Source organism: Cupressus sempervirens, chromosome 5 (genome assembly GCF_028749045.1).
Source record: "Cupressus sempervirens isolate cs-2001-9-10 chromosome 5, ASM2874904v1, whole genome shotgun sequence".
NCBI lineage: Eukaryota > Viridiplantae > Streptophyta > Pinopsida > Cupressales > Cupressaceae > Cupressus > Cupressus sempervirens.
Window position 1 is genome coordinate 78,464,853 of NC_143122.1, and position 24,784 is coordinate 78,489,636.

Consider the following 24,784-nt stretch of genomic DNA (forward strand, 5'->3'; position numbering starts at 1 on the left):
ATATCAGTTATCAATGGAGTGTAATAAGGATGAGGCAAAAAGCATTACAGAGATCATAGAGAATATTTATGTCTGAAAAGACCATATGGGTGCTCAGAAATACACTCTCAAGGTACACCGTCTGTATCCTGAGTTAGATGGGATGGCCCACATGAGATCATAGAGGATATTTATGTCTGAAAAGACCATATGGGTGCTCAGAAATACACTCTCAAGGTACACCGTTTGTATCCTGAGTTAGATGGGATGGCCCACATGATTTCTTATTTGGAGGCTCACATTGTTGCAGTCAATGGTGTGACATGGATCTACGTGGAATACTTCATGTCAATAAAATTACTGGCAAAGCCACTATGAGAAAGCTATACAATAAATTGGGATTCCTCCTAAATCAGGTTAAGAATAAGTCTGTTGGATCACATGATGCAACCTTGATCTTTTTAGTGGTCCTAAGCGACTGACCATTGCTCAGTGTAGGAGACAGTACGTGCTTATCATCTCCAATGAGTCTGGGCGATGGGCTACCATCAAATTCCTCACCTCACTGTATTCATGTCTAGGCTATAAACTTTGAGAGCTTCCAAATCTAGGTAAAAATTACCAATCTCTTCTTTCGATACCATCATGCCTCTTTCTAAACTTTAAAGTAACCAACTCTAATCCTGCAGGCGCATGATGCCAATTGGTTCAACATCAAGGGCCAAGAGAAGCATCTTACACAAATTCTCAACTTAGCTTAAGGAATAATTGCACACAATTTAGCATGAACGTTTGATAGAATCATAACCAAGCCTTTGACTTCTCATCATGGCACAAACCATCTTCACCTATAATTCTCTTCACCAAATTGAATAGGTTTTGGTTGGGGCTGTTGAATATTTTGCATACTTGATGGTTAGGAGCAGAGTCAATCCAAGGAGCTGTGACCCTAGTCTGATGTCCAATGCGTCATCCAAGGCTCCAACCAGTAAACAATCAAACTCTTAGCAAGACAGCACACAAGCTAAGCCCAACACCCAGATCATAGCAGTGCACTGAAAACAGTTACAAAACATCCCATTGCAGCCTTCGAAGCACACAATGAAATAGTTCAAATCAATCTCACACATGCATGACCTCAAACCACTCTTTACCATAACTACAAGCTGGTGAAGCCAAGACATCACACATGATACTTGTGATAGCTTTTAAAGCCTCAAGTACGGTAAACATAAACAGCTCACAACAATGTATCATTATATAGGAGATTACCTAGGATGATCTAATCATCATCAATCTCACTACTTATTAATGAAACAAAAGAAAAGATATCAATACCATGATCAACTAAATAAACAGCCTTGCTGTGTTCTTAGTAGCTAACCACTGAAAGAGAATCCGACCCACTGGCCTAAACAAATATTTACAGAACATTCATTCACAAACCAGAAATGACAAAATATCACATGCATCAATCTGGTTATGTGCCTTGAAAGGTCACAATCATGTTGAGAAAATGTCTTAACTATTATAGAAGACAAAAAATGGCCTAGGCCTTTTTGTTGAAAAAGACCAGCCACGGTTCCTTTCCTTGAAGAGCTCCTTGAGGTTTTTGTGATTGCTCTAACACTTTCCTATTCATTTTGCTTTCCGATATCCTCCATCCTGACCTAACGAGTGTAGCAATTGTGGCCAAAATCCCCAACCGTATGACAAGTATAACCTACATATTCATATTTAAAGGGGACTTAATCATAATCTACTTCTTGATGGAAAGAAGATTTGCTATTTGATAAGAAGATGCCTTAGGAGAGTGGAAGGTCCAAGTCCCTTCAAATTTTTTATTTAGCAAACACCATGCGGTTTTTGTGAATTGACTGTTTCTGCACCACCACATCCTCACCCAAGCTACTGTCAATGCATTCAAAGCATACGAGGCTCTAATGCTTCTGTTGCAACCCATACTATCTAATTTAATTCTTGGAGAACAAAGGCATACTTCCAACTCTAGAGACATTTCTTCAAGTTTCTTTTAATCTTAGCAAATGATGAAAGATCCAACTCTCTTTTTGCAGCACCACCTCCTTCGATTTGAAGGAAGGAAACAAGAGGAGAAAGAAACCTCCAGGGAGGGTGAAGACCAGAATCTCCAGGAAACATTCTGTTCTAATCCAGTCCAACACCTCTCCTTGATATCACCATTTCTCTTTTCATGATTCTATTACTGCCGTCCTCCAAAGCTCTTCCATATTCAACCATTCAAGGGGCCTGAGCTTGCTTGGAAGTTCTTGAATACCCAGGAAAGCTGAATCTTTTCTGCAATCCAGATTGTCAACTCTCTCCATCCGTGGGGATAAAGTTTCTCTGATCTCAATAGATGAGACTGGTTCACATTTTTCATCTTTCTACCTAATTTGAAAATTCAAACTTACTTCCATGTTGAGGTCATCGAACCTGCTTTTGAATCCTTGGCAGAACCATATGGGCATTGTAGCTGAACTTCTCTCCCAGCCATCTAACGTCAAACTTCCACGTGGTAATGCTAAGTCAAACTTCAATCATTCTAATAACTTAATGCTGGGCCACAGGCCAATGGACTTGGTTAAGTGATAACTCTGGCAGGATTACTGAGTTATGTTTTGGTAATGAAAGTTTGACTTATTCGACAGGAAAAATAACTTTGCAAATCAATAACTGCCCTATTGGGCATCATAGATCTTTGTATTCTTGTTCAATCAAGAAGAGGTACCATAGTTGATTCTGCTCCATAATTAAGTGCTCTCTTCATATGCCATCAACAATAAATGCTTAAAGCTAAATCCCTCCTGAACTTTGATGTGGATCTTTTCTGTAAATATGAAAAATTAATAGTTTCAATGACACTTAAGGGTGATAATTCCTCTTGTTCGTGCATGGCTCCTTATGATTTTCCATCAAGCTTAAGGTGCATAGAGATTGATCTTGTTCTTGTCCAAATACATGCTTAGCCTTTGTTGTGATAATATCGTTTCTTTGTTGTTGTCTGGGAAAGTAGGAGCCATTGATTACAAGGTTGCATATCTGATTGGTTATGTCTGACTAAGTTGAAAAACAAACATCCGTTAATCTATATCGTAAAAAATATGGCTGCAAACAGTGCATATTCTATGAGAATGAAAGCATTTTATCTTCATGAATGCAGTGCAATATGTACTATTACACTAGACAAAAGATTTAGACGCTAATGTTTCTAGAATCTTGTCAGACAACAGGCAGAGTTATTCTGGTCATGTAAATAATGTTAAGTTCACCTTTTTCTGTCTGTTTAATTCATCATACTATGGTCTTGCAAGAATTCTCTCTAGAACATATAAACAAATTTATAGGGCAGATTTATAGCATCCAAAATTGATTTGTGGTTTTAGGTATCCTATTGGCCTGGTAACAGAATAATTATGCTCCCAAAGCCAATAATATATTTGACAAATTTATTTATTGCTATTCAGTTTTGTTTAATATGCCTGGTGATTATACATTTTGGATCCTAACTAGAATCTCCAAATAAAATTATAGATTGACAGGCTTATGGTTATCTGAAATGAATTTATTGTTTTGGGAATACTAATTGCCTGATGCTATAATGCTGTCAGATAGCAGCCTCTGTTATTTTGGTCATGTAAATTATGCTAAATTTATTTTTTTGTCTTTTTAATTCATCATACTATGGTCTTGCAATTACCAGAACATATAAACAAATTTATAGGTTAGTTTTATAGCTTTTAAAACTGATTTGTGGTTTTAGGTATCCTAGTGGCCTGGGTAACAGAGGAATTATTCTCCCAAAGCCCATAATATATTTGACATTTTTTTTTATTGCTATTCTGTCCTTTCTTAAAAATATATTTTTGAATGTCTGGTGATAATTATTTTGGATCCTAACCAGAATCTCTATATAAAATCATAGGTTGATAGGCTTATGGTTATCTAAAATGGATTTATCGTTTCAGGAATACTGATTGCCTGACTAACAGGATACTCCCCACCCGAAATTAAAAGGTGTTTGACAATTTTATTTATTTTATACGCTGTTCAAATTTATTTGGTTTGGTGATAATATAGTTTCTTAATTTCCAGAATTTGTCTCGGAGCAAGGTAAAATGTCCGCGGAGATACTACATATGGCCTTCAGTGCCATTGAAGAAGAGTTTTTACATTTTGTTTCAAGATCCTGGGAAGCACAACCCCAGCTTGCTTCTGCAGGTTCTTGTTGTCTTGTAGGAGTTATATCAAGAAATATGCTTTATGTGGCAAACCTTGGGGATTCAAGAGCTGTTCTGGGAAGTGCAAGATCTAAAAAATCTATTCAAGCAGAGAGATTGTCAACAGAGCATAATGCAGCTGAAGAAGAAGTCCGCAAGGAATTAAAATCCCTCCATCCAGATGATTCACATATAGTGGTTTTCAGAAATGGGGTATGGCGTGTTAAAGGCATTATACAGGTATGGAATGCGACTGCCTATCTCAGTTGAAAGGACTGTGGCACATGTTTTAATTGATGTTAGTGTTGCTTTCTTCCAGGTATAATTGGTTGTCTACTGTGGTAACCTTGCATATCCTTTAGCCAAAGAGGTATATGCCAGTCGGTTTGGTTCTTTTAATACCCTTATCATGTTTATGAACATCAATTGAGCTCTATCAAATAACCTGGAATAAATCTGTGCATGGCTGATTTGACCCTTATGCCTTCCAAATAGAATTTTTAATATGAGATAAGGAACCCCTCTGATTTGACCTGCATGGCTTCCAAATAGAATTTTTTATGTGAGATGAGGAACCTCTAGTATTATCCATATTTATTATTTACTATGAAACTCTACTACAGGCTTGTTGACCTTATCCCTATCCTGATACCTATAATATCTGTTGACTACATTTGTATATAAGATAGTTTCCTCCTTATCAATTTACTTATGTATCCTATTCGAGAAAACCAGTTCCTGTATTGGATCCTCAGCCTTCCTCTGTCTGGTTCTAGTTTTGACTTTCATATTCACTTTCTAGTCAGAATGTTTCTTCAGGCATCTGTTAAGTTCATATATTGTAATTTTCCCAGTTAATTCTAATTTTGATAATGCTGTCTGATAGCTATTTTATGAAATCTCTCTTTCATTCTGTTTATTGTTTATTTATTTTTTGATCGGTCAAAATTATAATGCTTTCTGTTTATTGTTTATTAGTAGCAGTTGCTATGGTGATTCTTTTTAAAAAAGTTAATCATCATAACTATAAGTATTTCCTTTACTCTTTGAAGGGGTGCCTTCTCCATGTGTACCATATAGTGATACACTTAAAAGATGTTTTCTTCAGTTTTGCCTTTTTCCTGCTTTCCATAATCATCCTGTTCATTGAAGTTTCTTCAATAGCTTCTTAAAAGTCATATTTTTCACATTATGAAGTTGAACAATTTTCTTGGATCAAACACACGTTTGTTACGTTCTCATGTAAACCTTTTTTCTTGGATTGATGGCAATATCATGTCTTAAGTGAGCTGTATGAAAGCATTATCAGTGTTGCACTGGGATGTTTCTATGAAAGATGTGTTATTCCTTAGGAGATGGATGGGGTTAAGTGGGGTTGGGAGGTGTGAGGAGGAAATTTCAAAGTTGTCCTGTTTCATATGGCCCTTTGTGGAAGCATTTCCTATCCAATAGACATTTCTTTTTTTAAAAGGGGCTTTGGGCTTCTATTGCTGGCAGCTGATATTGGTAATGTCTTGTCGCATCGCCCATAAAATTAATTGTAATTTTTTTTTAATATTATCCCTTCTGTTAGTATTTTGAGGCTCTTGTGCAAGGAAAGAATAGATCTGGTTAAGGATAAAGGACTTCGGAGAAAGATGAACTTCTTTTTATGATATTTTTCTTCGTACTGAGCTCTCTTCAATGTAGTGGTATTGAAAGACACCAGAGGCAAATTATCAAGGTCTCGGGATTGCTCTGCTAGTGTTTTGACCTTGGCTGGCTTGCATGGTTCTTCTTTTGTTAGTGTTTGTCTATGTTAAACTACTTGTTTAATCAGGATTTCATATATTTACTCCAAATTTATTGTGTTTATTTTCTTTTTTAATTAAATGTCTTTAGATCTGAGCAGTCTACTTGTTGATGCTGGTTTTGCTGCTCTAAACAGGGTAATATTCCTGATTTGTCTGGGTCAGCCATCCCTAGTTTCCTATATAAATAAATAAATTTCAATGAGTGATAATATTAATAATTTAAATAAAACGAATCTCTTAGAGCCTACCTTATTTAAATAATTGGTGTTTTCCTCTTGACCAACTTTGTGATGGTTATTTGCCCATGCGGACATTGCAAGGGAAATATCTGTTGCTATGGGATGCTAAGGTGTCAAAGAAGTCAATTTACTATGTGCATGAAAAGAATGCCCTTTCTTTCTCAGATGCCAGCCTGAGAAGTATTTGGTGTTGAGATGGCAATCTTGCTACTCAGTAATCAAAGGTTTTCTGTTGTGATTGCTTTCTGCGTGGACATAAACCCAAGGAGCTCAGACCAGGTTCATGGTATTCATGAAAGGCCCAAGAAGTCAATGTTAAGTATAAGATATATAAGTGTGGATGGTGGAGTCCACTGCTTGTGCCTACCAATGCAAGCACAGGATCCCATTCTTTATAGAATACGCCGGGCAATCTTTGTGCATGGTTGAGGAAATTTGCAAGGTAAATCACATCCAATAGGTGGTGCCCACACTAGAGACTCAGTGTGCTAGGACAGAGTATTGAGCACTCAATATCTGGCTAGACTCGGATTCTACCATTGATAGACCAGGTTCAAAGTGTGCATGGTGGAGTCCACTGCTTGTGCCTACCAATGCAAGCACAGGATCCATTCTTCATTTGATATGCTGGGCAATCTTTGTGCGTGGTTGAAGGAATTTGCAAGGTAAATCACATCCAATAGGTGGTGCCCACACTGGAGATGCGGTGTGCTAGGACAGAGTATTGAGCACCCAATATATGGCTGGACTCAGATCCTACTTTGCTGTTGTCTACTGACACAACAAAGCAGGCCATTGATAGAAAAAGAGTAGCACTTGGTGACGTCAGTCAAGCTCAGTATGTTGTTTTATCCATATAGCACAATCTGATGTATACATGCAGCTTTGAATTCACAATCATAGTCATTTTGACCAGGATTACATATTAATTGCTGTACTCTCAACATTTGATTCATAAGGTTCGCATAACAATTTTTTAGAATACCAGCCTTTGATTAGAGCAACAATATAATTATATTATTAATACGATCTTTTCCAGTCTGTGATTTGAAATCAGTTCCTATAGCTCTTATGACTTTAAAAAATAAATTAAGTCTTCTATATGTAACACATCATCAATTCCGTTAACTCTACCATCTGGGAATTTAATTTTGGATCTTCCACACCCAGTCATCTCCAGATGAAAATCATCATGATTCATTGAGATACACTTTCCATTGTCATATTCTTCATTCTTTGACAACCAATCTCTATGCAAGGTCACATGAAAGATGTTGCAGAGTATATTAACCACACATCTTCTAACTCATTTGTTGCCAAAACTGTAACTGATGCCACACAGAAATAATCATTCTCCATTTCAATCCTACCAGATGCGCTCACCATTTTTTTGGGCTTTAAGATCTCAAAAAAAAATCACTTCAGCAAAAATCCCACTTGTTCATACTTGCCAACACCGAATAAAATACCAAGTATTATATCCTCTCTTGAACTAGGAAACCTCAAATGCTAAACAATATGACAATGTATGATCAGATAAGACAACCCCAAGGTTTACACTGCAAATTGGACTTTGTGTTGTATATCACTTAGTGAATATGATGTGATCTTGTTGGTAACACACAAAGGGACATACACTATACTTCTTGGATTTAATAAAAAATTTTCACCTCAAAGCAGTTAGAACTCGAATACTGACTTCAAACTTCAAATAAAAAACAAAAAGGATAAGGTTTAGGGAACCAAACTACTTCCATCACCTAAGGACAATGATAACAATGGATAATGCTTTGGATATTAGAATTCCTTAAACCTAGCTTTGCTTTGCCATGAGGAAACAACTACACAAAACTTGGTGCAATCTCCAAAGGTAACAAAGGATTTTCATATTAAACATTCATTAAATACTCAATACTAGCACAATCCAAGTGAACATTCACAATGAACTAGTTCTTACTGAGGTTTAGACAAACCATACATTGCAATTGGCACTGCCCAAACTACAAATAGTATTAACCAAGGAATTCACCACGTATCTCTACATTCTATTAAAATTAGTAAAGCTTTAACTAAACCTTTCAGAGGTAGAAACAATGCAAAATGTTGAATCATGCCCACCATATCTTTAATGAAAATTGTATATTAACTTCAATATAGTCTTGGTAATTGAGATGCCCTTGTGACAGTTGTGGTAATATTTGCCACTTTTACTCGCACGTTTTATGGGTATTTTTGATTGAAGCTTGTTTTATCTACTGTATCCTTGCTGTCTATACTTTATTGTATGCCCTGCCACTGGGTTTTTTGCGGGCTGTGTAAATTTGGCAAGATTCAGACCCTCCCTGCTAGCTGCTTGAAGTGTTGGAGGTGTCTTAACATGGATGGGCAGAGAAGATGCAGAGAACCTGTTTCCTGTGAGAAATGGAGGAAAATAAAGAGTGTTTGGGAGATTCTTGAAGCAGGAGGTCTAACCCTGTTCATGGAGCATCTTCATGGAGGTAAATCCACGTTCACTAAATTTTTCTATAAAATATGGGATTAGGGTTCTCTGGTTTTCCAAGGGAACAAGTTTACTATTAATGAGCAAATGATATCCCAAGTTATGGGCATCCCAGTTGTTGTGAATTTTTTTATAGGGATAGGAAGTACTCTGAAACTGCTGTTAATTCCTTCCCCAAGGATGAGAATGAGAGAGAGGCATTGGTCAAAATGGGAAAAGCCTATTATTATCCGAGTTCTATTAAGAAGATTTGGAAGATGTTTCTTAGGGCAATAATGTACTATGTGACTCTTGATGGCCGTTTTTCTAGAATTTGCACCTATCACTTTGTGTAATTGAACCATTTCAGGCATAAGAAGAAAATTTTCATCCCTTACTACTTGTTTACTTCTTTGAACGCTAGTATAAATGGGATTCGTTCTCAGGAAGTCACTAACCCCCTATTCATGACGCTCTGATGGTCCTTATTTATGAGTATCTCAAAGAAAATTCCGTGGGGCCGTCTATCTAGGACAACTCTGAGTTTGGGGAGGAACGAAAGCCTCTGAATCCTTTGATGATGAGAATTTCTCTGAAACTGATGTTAGTGGGGATTTTGAACTAGAAGATGAGAGGAAGGGCACAAAGAAAAAAGGCAAAGGGACTACCTCCAAGAAGAACCCCTAAAACCAATAAAATTGCGGGGAAAAAGTGTAAGAACCCTAAATGGTAGTCCTCCTCTGATGAAGAATACAATGAGAATGATGCAGAAATGGATACTAATAGGGATGAGCTGGGGATGCCGAACAAGAAGTCGTCTCATCCTTAGGAAGACACTAAAATCCTGAAGAAGCCTGTTGGGGATGTTTTGCTTCCTCCCCATAATGTTCCTGATGTTGATGACTCTGCTCCTACTTAGGCTGAAATTCCTAATGTTAACATCCGCCGGACTATGGAGATTGAGAATTGGAAGGCCGTGGACTTGGAGAAGCTGAAGATAAGGGTTCTGAGGCAGAAGATTAATATAGCCATCAATGCTAAAGAGAAGAGTGATGCGAATTTGGATCAGATGGTTGACCCATCTATGCTCATTCTTAGTGATGCAAGTAGAGAATGTGGGCTTGATGTTCTCCTTACGGTGAGGAATGGGGTGCTGGACTTTTACAGAGCCATTAAATGGTCCTTACATGAATTCAAGGACGTTCATATGAAGCTTAAGGCTTTGGAAAGTAAGGTGGATATTCAGGAGGCCACTTCTGTGACTAGGGATATGGTGGATGAAGTCAACCAGAATGTGGGTGATAATGCTGATATGATTGGAAAAGGGAAGGACTCTGCTGATTTATAGGGCTGGAGGACAGGGTCTAAGTGCTGGAAGGTAAGGGTTCTAGCATTGATCTTGCTTTGAAAAGCATTGCTGATCAAAGCTACAAGATCTTGAAGGCTTTAAATGATCATATTAAGATCCTCCTTTGGAAGCCATAATTTAGGTTGCAAATGATAAGGAGCCTCCAACGGATTCTCAAGCTGGTCCTTGCAGAAGAACCAAAGCTAATACAAAGAAGGACTCCACTGCTGTCACTGAGGTCAAAGAGATAAAGAAAGATGCCGAGGAGATGGAAAAGCTGGAGCTTGAAGTTGTGGAACTGCTGGAGTACCTTGGGTAGCTGTGCTTTGTTCTCTTCTGCTGTGTTTTGTTTGTGTCTTGGTTGGTGGTCTTTTGGTGGGCTTGGTAGAACCATAATTTAGGTTGCAGATCATAAGGAGTCTCCAATGGATTCTCAAGCTGGTCCTAGCAGAAGAACCAGAGCTAATACAAAGGACTCCGTTGTTGCCACTGAGGTCAAAGAGATAAAGAAAGATGCTGAGGAGACGGAAAAGCTCAAGTTTGAAGTTGCGGAGCTGCTGAAGTACCTTGGGTAGCTGTGCTTTGTTCTGTTCTGCTGTGTTTTGTTTGTATCTTGGTTGGTGGTCTTTTGGTGGGCTTGGCCCTTTCTGATCCTGCTGTCTTTTTGTCTGGCTGGCTTTTGACCTCTGCCATGCCTGTTTTATGTCTGATTATGTTTTGTTGCCTCGCTTTAATGGATTCCATCTTTAGATCTATTTTGTAAAAGGGTTTCAGGATCCCTTCAAAACCTGTTTTAAGTTAATCAAAAACATAGTCTCGGCAACAAACTTTGATCTCTTCCCAATCCTGCTACATTGATGACTTTATAAATGAGAGGGTCAAGCAAATTATAAACCTCTCAATTACAAATGAATGAACCAGATTCTCTAAATCAACAACCAAGATAATTCAATGGGAGCATTTAATGTTAACTACCACCTTCAAGCATTTAATGTCATCCAATGAGGAGATTGCAAATGTTGTAAGATGAGTGGTTGCCACCTCAGCTTGTATATCTTGTAAACTTCATCACCGCATCACAAAGAAGAGATATCTCTTGATACTCAACATTTCTAACTTTGATTAACTCTTTATAAACTTTCTACTTCTTGCGATTGATTATGATGGTTCATTCCCAAATTGCTTCATCTTCATAAATGCCTTTCTTCATTCTTGTAATTCTTCATTTGTAGAGTTGTTCGCTTCCTTATATATCTTCTATTCCTTTACTTAAGGTGTGAGTCTTGTCTTGAGTTCCCTTCCTTGAGCTTGAACATCTTGAACTAGTCCTTATCAAATTATGAATTTTATCTTTTCCTCACATTGTTGTCTTGAATCCTTGAAATTCTTTATGCGACTTGATTTCCCATGTTGTGAAGTCTTCCATCTTCTTCATGATCATCATCAGTCCACATCTTTTATGCATCGATCCTGAAAAAGAAAGGAAAAATGATTAAAATCAAAGTCATGAAGGGAAATGTGATTGCAATTTTTGAAGTATATAAAATATTTTATGACAAACACACCTAAGGCCCCCGACCTTGACTTGGATTCAGTAATTGTGAGTTGGTATTTTGATTTTGAATTGGATTGACATTCTAGGATATGGAATTCTTGATTTTGGATTTTAGATGGTTTTGTCTATAATGTTTTGGAAGTTGATTTTGGAACTTGTTGAACTTCTTGATTCACATCTGGAAGATGCCGATGAGGAATTTGCTGTCCTTTCTGATTTTGAGTTTGCACATTAACTCTGGAAATTCACCTTCATTTGACCAGTTTTTGCACGTGAAGTCTGGAATTGCCTAGTTCTGCCTTAGATCTTATTTTGCCTCTAAATTCGGATTCACTGGATTTCTATGAATATGCCTTTGGATTCTGCTTTGAACATGATTTTCTTGATGAAATCATCCCTGGCCCAATGAAACTCACTTTTAATGCTAATTCTTAATTTATACCTTGACCTGATTTTTTTTTTCTGATTTATCCTTGACCTTGTCTTTCTAGATCCGCTTTAAACTCACTAGGAACTGCTTGATATTGCAAGGATGATGTTCTTTGTTTTCTCTCTTATATATGATTCAAGTTGAGGTTGTAACTTTGTAATGATGCAGCCAACGTAATTAGCATTTTGAATTCCCTTTTTGTCAAGGGCAGAAATTAGACATGCATCTGGATTCCTTGGGTGGGCTTTTTATCGTGTTAAGTATTTCAAGGTTGGGTTTCAGGAGTTGTCAAGGACAAATTGCCCTTTGAAGGGTGGAATTTGAGTGGTGTTAACAATTGATTTATGATGCCTTCTAATTTTTTTTTTCTTTCCTCAAGATCTGGTTGGTCCTCATTAATCATGGATTTTATCTTTGCTTGAATGGTATAAATACAAGTTTGGGCACCCACACTCTATTCACTTGCACATTCTGCTCTTGATTGGTCTGATCTGCTCCTTCAACTATGATTTTTGCACATCTCTAGGGATTTTTTCCTGATCTGATTTGTGTTCGAATGATGTCTTCTTCCCTCTTCCATATATGGGCTCTACAAGGAATTGCATCTTCACAACGATAGCCAATGTCATATTATATTTACAACTCAAACTCGTATCCCCTCTTCCCCAAGTAGGATTTCTTTTAATTTTTTTGCATTTAATCTTGCCTAGGTGGAAACTCGATGAGCCTAAGGATAAGATGGGCGGGTTTTCAAGGTGTGTAAAGATAAATCCTCTCCTATTGGGTGGAATTCTCATTTGTGTAAGGATTTTCATGATCTCTTGGGCAGAATCTCATTCTCTCAAGGATTTCCAAGCGAAATTTCTATGATGCTAAGGATTTTGCATTATGCTGGGCAGAAATTTCACTTGCCTAAGGATTTTCAGATTGTAAATTAGCATGATGCAAGGATATTTGCAAGTAGACTTTTGATTTCCTCATTTTGCACTTTGAATTCTTTTTTGAATTAAGGACTTGCATTTCTTGCCTTTGGAATTCCTATTTTCACTATGATCTTTTATACTAAGCCTTGAAATATTTCCTTCAATTTTCCCGTTTTCCTTGCCCCTTCAATATTTTGACTTAATTCAAAGCACTTTCTTGGGCAGAAACTCAACTAGGACAAGGAATTCTTGAGCTCTTGGGCAGAAATCTTCCCTTGTCTTGAATTTTTCCATTTTTACTTTGGAATTCCTTCACAAGTCAGAATTTTTGTTAATTTTCCTATTTTGAAATTTTCCTTCAACTTGAATTCATCTTGCAAACAAGAAGTTTCATTTCTATTCTTTGAAATTCCTTAACAAGGATCTTTCATTTTCCATTTTGAAGTTCGGATCTTGAATTTTTAACCCCTTTGGCAAAGTTTTGAATTGACAAGGATTTTAAAGTGGGAATTCTCTTTTCACAAGGATTCTTGAAGGGGAACTTGCACTTGTCAAAGCTTTTCAAGTGGGATTTTGAGATCAATAACTAATTTTGATTCCACTCAATCCTAGGAGTTATGGCCACCACAATAAATGATGCCTAGTAGGAGCATGGGCTTATTAGGCGTAGACAAAGGTAATTGATTGAGTTGACCTTGTTTACCAATAACAATAGGGGTAGGGGCATATGAAGTTCTAGAGCCTATAGATCCAAAGCTATCATCTCCTGCGGATAAAGACCCAGATGAATTCATTGGATATCGTAGGTCCAAGGCTAGTAACAGAGACAAATTGAAGGGCAACATTGATTTTCTAGAGGCAGATTTACCATAGTAAATCCTCCTCAATCCTGGATTTTGCGATTGAGGCACAATACTTAGAAAATTTCTTCATTCCCAATCTCAACCTTGGAACTTTTGATTCAACTCATCCTTTCTTTAAGAGATAGGAAACTAAGAAACTTGAACAATGTTTCCAAACTAAGGACAATTAAACCAAACACAAAGCTAAAAAGAAAAAATGGAGGGGGAATCCCATTTGCAATGGGGTGTGTGTGCTTACAACACACCACCATTGAGTCTAGATTAGTACAAAAAACCTAATAAACCCACAATTGAGATCAAAGTTGATACCAATTAAAATGAAACTAGGTGATGAAATATCACTTCCCACACTGATCTACATGGGAGAGTCGACATAAGCCCTAAAACCCTTTTAACATTTACAAATTCAAATGCACATTTAATTAAACATTAACAAATTTAACATATTATTAATACATAACACCATATATTTGGGAAAATGCTTTTAGGAAAGAAGCCACGCTACAAACAGTAAGCTCATTTGTATTAATCAGTGACACAAACAGTTATAATGCAATCTTAGAGCTATTTTCTTTTGGAGTCTACTTACGGTTATTGGATTCAAGAATCATTTTGGCAGTATAGTAACCTCTCAAAAACCTGTAACCTGTCTTACACAATGATGAGCCAAGGCACCACATATTTATAATCACTCCAATATGAAGATTAATCTCATGCCTAGGTGTGAACAAGAGTCCAATAGGGTATGCTATCATATTCACGACTTAGTAAAAATGACAATTTACCAAATCAACACTTGTGAACTCATTCAATATATCAAGTTGTCAATGCTTAACTTGTGGGAGAAACAAAGTAATGAGACTCGACCTGACTCAGGCTTAACAAGGGTAACTTGATTCGTGACCCGGCTCACACTCGCCTGTGACTCGGCAAAGTGACAAAACCCTTGAAATTTAGGAATTTTTTAGGATTTAAAGAGCATCCCATGCACCCATTATCAAATAAAGCTTAAAGATACAACAACATAATGAAATAGAAGGTAATTTGATCACATACATAACATACATTGATTACACAAGTACACAGGTAAATTTTAGATGTATTAAGGAAATTTTGAAAACAAAAATTAAAAATCAGTTGGGTTAGATGAGTCAGTCGGGCCAGCTAGGCGAGTTAGCCGAGTTAGCCAAGTCACTCCAATTGAGCCGCCAAGTCAGGGTCACAGGTCATTTTGACCTGGCTAAGGCAACTCGACTCGCCGACCCGGATGACTTGCTTGACTCGCGGCGAGTTTTGTTACTATGATTCACAACTAAGACTGAGAAATGTTAGCCATTAAAATACAAATCTAATCCATAATAGAACTGCAAAAAAGACTCCTTAGCCAACATATCAAGTTGCCAAATCAATTTTCAGTTCAAAATGGAAATATATGACAATATCATCTGAAAATATAACATCTTCCAAGTGGTGCCCACTTCCTAAAAAATAGGTCATAGTCATCACCTACCATGTAGGATGCCACCACACTAAGAGGTCCCACAAAATGAATGACAACTTAGGAAGTTAAACCTATGAAATAAACCATGAAGCACAAAAGATAATTAATTAAATTCAAATATGCAATGTTAGGTATCAAAGGTTGAGACACTTTATTCCTAACTCAACATTATAGGTTTACTTCGTGTCCCAAGTGGGTCATTAGCTTTGGAGGGTAATGATTTTTATAATGGATTATCTATCAATCAACAATTCATTTGGTCTACTGTGATCACTTGCTAGAATAACTCATTTGCTAATTTTTCTTGGGTACATGCCCTAAAGTTTTTCCTAGAGGCATCAAGACTTAGGATCTTTTTTCAAAGGGTTCCAAAATATATTATCTGGGCTTGAGGCCAAAATAAAACTTATGCTCTACAATAGGATTTTGGATCCTGTCAGCTTGAGGTTGATTTTGTCCCTATTAAAATACTTAACATAATTGGGATTAGGTGCAATAAACCTTGGTCGAATGATTGGAAATGTTATATCGATATCCCATTTTGTAATTGCAAACCTTGGAAAGGGTAATTTGTGGCCTTGTCCACATTTTTAGATGGTGCAAAAGCTTGATGACAAATGGGCCTTATAGTCCTCTGTTGGCTCATTGCTATGTAGATTCCAATGTATTTAGGCAATCATTGTTGGACCGAAGCTTTTCAAACTAGAGCCTTTTTCTTGGTATTTGATTCTTGTGGGGAACAACTCAATTCTTGTTAAATTCTCTCAGATATGACATGCTTTCAAAGTGGAAATCTCGTAATTTTGTAATATGTACACCATGTTTTGAACCCAATTTCTTGCACTCTTTCTACTTAGTGTAATATTGTCAAACAGTTTTCCTTGATAATTGTATCTATTGTTTGTAAGGAAACTTGCAACCTAAAATATTACTGTTGCCACATAACCCATAATAGATCTGAAATAAATAAGCAATTAAAATCCACATGCAAGAGAATAGACAACATACCCACAAAAATGTGACACAAGATATACCATGGGAAATCCTCTTTGAGGGAAAAACGTAGCCTCCAAAAGCATCCATTACTATGTATTATTCAACAAAATACCATTGCAATACAACCATGTAAGCTTCAAAGCCATAGCCACAACCATGCAATCCATGTGAACAAGCATGAATCCACACATCCCATGCCATACTTCCAAGCTTCACAAATGCTCCCTTGGCTAATTTGGCTTGCTTTGTCTTACTCGTCTTTCCTTTCTTGCCTTTTGCCTTGTCTCTACACCCTTGTGGTTGCTTTTATAGTAGCAAGCTCCCACAAAACCACCAAGTGGTTTACATAAACCATGTGCTACCAAACCCTTATTGACCCACATTTAATATTGGGCATTTAATTTATTTTTTCCCAATATATTACATCAAATATCATCACAATGTTGCAATACAATTCATTAAGAATATTCCATGGGAATCTCTACATGTTGTAGGTCCATCTAGGTGCTTTTAGGTGCAACATTACATAATAAAATAATATAATATAAACAATATTATGCAATGTGTGCAACACTCGCAATCTCAACATTGTTTTCATGTTAGTAGAGATAACGAGACGGATAAAGATAAGGTAAAATCATTGGCAGATATATTATAACCTTTCTTTCTACATGTACAAACTGAAACAGGAGTATTTCTGATTGCAGCAGCTGATTAATTTAACTACCAGAATATATATATAGATAGATAGATAGATAGATAGATAGATAGATAGATAGATATAGCAGACCTTATTATGATTCCGAGTAGCACAGCAATAAACATTAATCTGTAGCATACAACAGTAACGTGATTTCAGAATTGAGTTGCAAGATGATAAGCATAATTTCCGACCTTTCATTTTATGCACCAAACTGAAAACATTATAAGAATTCACAGAAATACACAGCAGCACTGAACTTTCTTTGATTTGATATTTCTTAAATAGGGGCTGACCTTATTTGCTCCAATCTGCATTGTCCTTGATAAAAGCATAAAAAATTACATATTATTATCTGAGATAGAAATTGCTTTGTAAAGAAAATAGATTGCAGCACCTTGTTTGGTCCTTCCTAGTGTTGGATGCCAGTGCCAACCTTCAGCCCTTTTAACAGGAATATTGTTTACACACATAGTGCAACCATGAATAGCTTCAGCAAGATCCATAAATAAATCAACTCAGCAATAATATATAAAAATTTGATCCATAACTAGAAAGATTCTTCACGACATGTGTCAAATCCATTGAGTCTCAAAACCACATCAAATGCAAACAGAAATCTCACACCCAAAGAGTAGTACCAAGCCACGCCAAGAATGAAGACATAATTTCTCATGCGAAGAATCAAGAATTACAAACCCTCAAAATTCCGCAATAAGGAATGAGTATTAAAAAATGCCTCTAAATCTTCATTCAATAGAGTTCTTGAAAGAAGCTGGACAAGAAAATTTAATCTGAAATGATCTATGAAATACTTAAACAATATCTGCAACAAATCTCTGCTCGAGTAGATCTTCCACCACCAAAACTGATTTCTTAAAGAGGGTTTTCCCACAAAGGTTGAGATGAAGCATGTCGAGAACCATGCAGGGTTGTCTCCATTAGAGAGTAAAAACTGGATAATTTTCAACATCTTGCAAATGAGCTCCAAAACTCCTTTTTAGAACACCTCCAAGCTCAACATCCGAGTTAGGGTTGTTAAAATTTATAATTTAATTTTATCATCTTATAAAACACCTTTTTAAATAATTTAAAACTGTTAACTCCCTAGGTGCCAATATAAAGTCACTTTATTAAATGTAAATAATACAGTTTAACTTTAATGTTTTAATGTTTTTCAATAAAACCTTAAAACACTATAATTTGGCAAGAGATCACATTATCGATGTAATCGACTGTCCCAATAACATGCTTGAACCAACTGAATCTACCAGAAGCTATTTGATGCTGTCATGAACTCATACTATTAATTAGTGAAACAGGGGATGCGTCCCCCCCAAACCTCCAAGTTTACGGTATAGGGACGTCCCGGTGACTTGGGGATAGGTACTTGGCATCCCTCTATTGTTTCTTAACCTCTGCCGGAGCATGGTGATGGCAGGAGTCTCTGGGACATCACGCGGACACCTAGGAGTCCTCTAAGCGTCTTGGGGTTGCTCAGGAGTTCCCTGTGCATCTTGGGTACTTCTGGAAGTCTCCCGTACAAAGGCATTTAAAAATTGTATTTTGTTTTAAATTCCTTTTTGTAAAGACTCGCAAAAAAATCAGATATATAAATATATTTTTGACTGATTGAAGGACATTTCAGATCATTTGCAAACATAATATGGGCAGTTTATGAGAGTTTACAGCTGCTATTGCATATGTTATTGCTAGTTATGTTGGCTACGCCTAAATAAAAATCAGAACTAGGGTTTCTATGTTTACAATTCATATGGTGCTTTTGTCATATTTGTGACATAATATAAATCTTCGATTTGCCAATTCAACAATTTTTATGTAGTATTCTATTTTCTAATAGTATTTACTAGTTCAATATTTATTGTATAAAACTTCAAAGTTCCAAGTATACAGTAGTCTGTATTTAGTATTTGGCATTTGTAATTTTGTAATTTTACTTATTATATTGTTGTACATCTATTTATAACTAGCATTTTAAATTTTAAGTGTTATACATATTGATATTGTACATAATATATCCAACATCATCCCCCGCCGCACCCTTCTACTGTACTGCTGCCATCCTCTTTTCCCCCGGTCCCCGAGAAACATGTTACACTACTATAAATATTTTTTTTCTCTAAAGACCAAAGAGAACAAACCTAGAAGGATTGAGAAAGATTGGTGTCATACAATCACTTATTATAAATGGTAGTGTTTTTTGGGAAGCAAAGAGAACAAAACCAAAAGGATTGGCATCATGTAAGGACTTACTATAAATAGGAATTTTCTTATGAAACCAAAGAGAACAAACCCAAATAAACCGAATAGGAATTGGTGCCATGCAAGTACTTACTATAAATATTAGTGTTCTTTGGAAACCAAAAAGTGCAAACACAAAAAGCCCTAGAAAGATTGGTGCCATGCAAGCGCTACTATAAATGGTAGTGTTCTCTAGGGACCAAATAGAACAAACCAGAAAACCTAAGAAAGATTGTGTCATGCAAGTGTTTACTATAAGTTGTAGTGCTCTCTTGGGAACAAGGAGAATGAATTAGAAAAAACCCTGAAAGGTTGGCACCTTACAAGCACTTACTATAAATAGAAACTATTGACGAAACCTGTGAAAACCAAGAACTGAGCTCACCAAGAAACTAGAAACACTCCCTGCAAAACTGGAAACCTCTAGGAAGCCTTCAAAAGTGGTCAACACAGAAGGGGAAGGCATAGTATTGATTTGCACTTGTGCTCTAATGTAGATAAAATTGCGAGCTAATAAATTGGCTTTCGAAGTTGCTCACCTACAAGGGCTCCTTGATCACTCTAGGCAATGTACTGTTTTTAGTTGCCAAAAGTCACAGTAACATCTCTCTCTTACAGGGTCAGTACCCTTGAGGGTGTCGGTGTTGATGTAATAGTAGTGCATGTAGACATCGTTCTTATGCTTCCTATGGTTCTCCACTTTTGCATCAAGCATGGGGTCACAATGCTCATGCGGGTCTCAGCAAGCCCATTTGCATTTCTTTTCCTTCGTAACCCCATGATAGAGGTTCTCTTCATTGGACAGCAACAAAGTTCCTCTCTTGGCTTTGGCCATTTTCTCCTCTAGGAATAGAATTCAGCCACTTTATAGAGAACAGGGTAATGATGAAGGAGCCATGATGTGTTGGGAGCCAATTCTTTATCGGCAGGATTTTCCCAATGGCTGGGGCAAGCTTGAGGACTACGATCCTCCTCTGCCACCTACTGGAATTATAGCTCTTGCCGCTTAGCATTTCTACTCCTTGCTTATGTTTGTTTTGATTCTTTTCTTTAAGGCTTTGCCTTGCCTTAGTTTTGGGTACAAACAAACGTAGAGCATAATCTGCCTATTAAATATTGCAATATGGAAGCACATTAGTTAAGAATAATTACCTCATGGAAAGATCATTTTATATTGTCTTCTTGGTTTGAAGGGTTTGTTGCCGTTTACCTTTCAAATGAGATGTATCCTTGATAGTAGTTTAAAGCTCTTAACAAATTCACAGCCTTATCATACATTTTAGTCTACTTGGTAGCATGATTTCCTCTCAGCACCTAAATATAGATAGGTTTCTTTGATGTTCTATTGAATATCTTGGAGTCCCCAACACATCTGTCCTCAATCTCCATGCCCACCTTAACACCCCATTAATGTATGTGTGCGTATGTATATCATGCTTTTCTTTAATATAACTTCTCCAATCATTGAAGAGTGTGTGCAGCAGTTCCTTTTTAAGTGAGTTGATTATGTCTTTGCTCGTTTTCTTTTTGGAAGCTAAACAAGATGAACACATGTAGCTCCATATGTAATGAAAAATAATTGAAGGTACTTTCCTGAATTGATTGCACACAGTTCTAGTTCTCATGGAACTTAGATAACATATAAAACTTTTAATTGATTTAATTCACCTAATTGGGATAATTCCATATTTCTTAAATTCACTCTGCATTGATCATGTGTTTCTACAAAATTTATGCTGTACTAGATATTCTTGTTGTTCTGTATCCTATTTTCACTTACGTTTTGTCATTTTGTCTTCATACATGATACTTCCATCTTTCAAACCCTTTAAGGATTGTTTGTCATAGCTGGCATTTCTCAGGTTCGCTGGATTTTCAAATGAATCTCGAGAGTAGGATTATTCCTGTGTTAAACTTGTTCCTTCAGCTCTTCAGTGCTGTTTAATATTGACAGCACAAGTTATTCTTGTAAAATGTCATACCATTGGTGTAAATAAAAACAACATATCCAATAGATCTGTATAGAAGTTTCAATTCTAAGTGTGTATTATTACAGTTTGATAGAGGGAGATTGTATCCTTGCTATATTAATGCCTTTCTTCTGAGATAGGCATGAATTTTCAGGCGTATTTTAATGCTCTGAACACTAATTAATTATTTGTTAGATTTATGACCAAATTAACTGTAAAGTAGTTTTTTTGTGTTATGACCCAAGAAAATATTTATATTAGCATATTTTGCTGAAATCAACTAATCATTTTGAAGCAGAGCCTCGTCCTATCTTATACTCGGTAAGTTAATGGTTATCTCACGCTTCTAGACTAGAGAAACTGAAATCCTGAGCAGTTGATAATGAGCAGACATTTTTAATCCGAGTTTGTTATTTTAGTTATGTTTGGGAATATGGTCATCATATTCTTAAGTTACCACGAATTGTGTGACTATTACGTTATTGTTCTGTCCTGTATATAGGAATTTTAAATGTGTGACTATTACACAGAGAAAATGAACTTGCACGAATTCATGTATATAGGGAGAGATATGATAGACGGTATCTTTATAGGCCATTGTAAAGGAGGGCACTCCAATTTGGTATACAAAGATCTGTTATTCAAAGCATTATACAATTATACTTTTTGTTGATCTTTCCTTCAAGTATTATGAATGGCTGAACACTCAGTTTATTTTGAATGATTATTTTCCAATTATCTGGCCCTTAATCCATTTGAGTTTATTTCCATTATTCAGGTGTCAAGATCAATTGGGGATATATACTTGAAGAAACCGGAGTTCAATAGAGATCCCCTCTTTCAACACTTTGGGTTTCCACTGGCACTTAGGCGGCCAGTTTTGTCAGCAGAGCCATCCATACATGTGCATCATCTTAAGTCAGACGATCGATTTATAATATTTGCATCAGATGGCTTATGGGAACAGATAAATGAGCAAGAAGCTGCTGAGATTGTACACAACAGTCCACGCACTGTAATGTCGAGTCCTCAAAACTTTAAATTTTAAATTCATATAGGTGATACTTGTTTTGCTCATTTGCTGCCTTCATTGCCTTGTGATGATTACAATTTTCGGATGCAATCTCTTACATGCAGGGAATTGCCAAACGGCTAATTAGGACTGCCCTTCAGGTAGTTGCCAAAAAACGGGAAATGAAATATGCTGAGCTTCAGGGATTGGAGAGAGGTGCACGGAGGAATTATCATGATGATATTACAGTTGTTGTCATTTATTTTGACCATGAAGCAATAAAGCAGCAGTCAAGCCTCCCTTCACATTACAACCAGTTTGGAGCATATCGCACCTCAGCACCAGTGGATATCTTTTCTACAGATGCAATAGAGATGGATGCTTCCCCAAACTGATACCTTTTCTACTGAATTTTTGCTTCGGCTTCAGCATTGAGAATATGTCCTGTTAAATGAGAAATTTTGTAGAATGTGCAGTTGCTTCATAAGTTATGACATTTGTAAATATTTTCACCAGGTTTCATTTATTCCCTGATTTGAACGGCTATGTTTGAATTTACGCAAATGTATGCACGAAATTGTAAATAATGTATTTTTAACATACAGAATGCATCAAACAGCATTAAGAAGGCTGTTATATATATGTTTATTGATCCTTTCACCATTGCTTGTTGAATATCTAATAAGTGACCTGGTTTCAGTTACAGATCTTGAAGCTATTGTTGCTTGCTATGAATGAAGATTTAGATACTTCGGAAATAATTTTGACAGGACATTTAGAGAACAGTTTGTTTAGGATTGACAGGTATTGTCTGGATCATATGAATTTTGAAGAAAGGTATAATTAATTTTAAAAAATTTTCTTTGCCTTTCGTCTCGTGTTTTTTTTGGTAATCTATTTTAATAAGTAATAGTTAATAGTCAGATTAATGAAAACTTCCCCCTCATTTGTGTTGGTAATAATTACAAAGAGATCGGGGAGTACATTGTTTTTGACTTTTTCATCTTTATTATTTATTTTAACAAAGTTCAATTGACAATGAAAATTTCCCCCTCATTTGTGTTGGTAATAATTACAAAGAGATCGGGGAGTACATTGTTTTTGACTTTTTCATCTTTATTATTTATTTTAACAAAGTTCTACTTTAGTTCAATTCACAAGTAGAGGATATTTTTAAAGGTAAATTAAATTCTGATATTGTTATCATGATTCAATTATATAGTTTTTGAGTCAAATTTATTGATTTATGTTTCATGGGTAGTGGTTCACAAGAGTCTATTTTTCATGACTATAAATAGTACACTTAACATTCATTGTATCTAAGTGATGCTTTCTATTTACTTACTAGTTACACTTAAAAAATACATTGCATCTCAAAATAGTTCATAGTTTTATTAAAATTAAGCATTTGAACGGGTGAAATTATCTCAATATTTTGGATCCACATTGATTAGGTGGTTCTTTATATATTAATTTGTGTGAAATTAGTGTAAAAAATGATGTATTTCATATAAGTTGGTTAATAACATAATCCCATTTTAATCCCATTATCATTTATCCCCCATAATTGATTTTGATATCTAGATAACCATTTGCCAGCTTAATAATTAATCTGACCATTTTTTTTCCTTTGTAATAATTTTTTGATTTTATTAATTACTTAGAAATTACATAAGATGGTACTAGCTCAGATTAACATTTCAAGAGGATTTGCATTTATAATTACATAACATCCCAAAATTCTAAGCCAACCCTAAATCTCTTGTTATAAAAAAAGGACAGACATAAGAAGTACCAAGAAACACCAATTTTACCCATTCCATGTTGGACATAATTGCACATTCTTCACACGTTCTTTTTTTTTTCTCTCTATTATTCACTTACCCCTTTCTTCCACCTTTTCAGTTGGCATGCATGCCACCCTCAAACCCCATAGAGTACCTTCAAAATTTTGGCCACTAAGTTCTAATTTCTCATGCAAAAAACCTTCTCTTCTCAGGCAAACCCTACCACAGTATAAAGTACTTGTTCTTCCCTCTCAAAACTTGGACTTCAGTTGGACTCTGATAAACTTGTCAACTTTCAAACTGTAAATGCTACCTCCAACATGCCAACACACCATAACAACATCATTAAGATTAAAAAACAACAAACACCAGAGCACCCCACGACAAAACAACCCAAAATTTGAACATTCTCTTGAACTCCTTCAATTCATTACCAAACATAATAGAATAACAAAAAAATAATGCACAATCAAAAGAACCCACATAAGGGCTAACTAGGCTTTAGTAGCTCACCTTAGGGTTGGGGGAACAAACACACCAATCCTTTCATTAATAAGTGCATTTATCTTCCATTTCGACTATGACTCATCCTCCCTATGAAGTTGTGGGTCTTATGCCCGATTCTGCATTCTTAACACCATTGCTGCTTCATCCTTCGACCGCCAATTCCCTAAGCCTTTATTGCTTTTATGTCTTCATTCAAAATATG

The 24,784-nt window shown here is 36.2% G+C and overlaps 1 protein-coding gene across 1 annotated transcript in view; it reads left to right on the plus strand.

The window, feature by feature from the left end:
- The window catches only part of LOC149554641 (putative protein phosphatase 2C 78), a 30,689-nt gene extending 7,738 nt beyond the window's left edge, over positions 1–22,951 (plus strand). The window contains exons 2-4 of the mRNA XM_089828703.1: positions 4,093–4,457; positions 22,055–22,291; positions 22,414–22,951. Of these exons, the coding sequence (XP_089684829.1) occupies positions 4,093–4,457; positions 22,055–22,291; positions 22,414–22,683 (872 nt within the window). The 3' untranslated portion in view covers positions 22,684–22,951. The remainder of the gene's footprint in view (positions 1–4,092; positions 4,458–22,054; positions 22,292–22,413) is intronic.
- Positions 22,952–24,784: the final 1,833 nt, after the last annotated feature.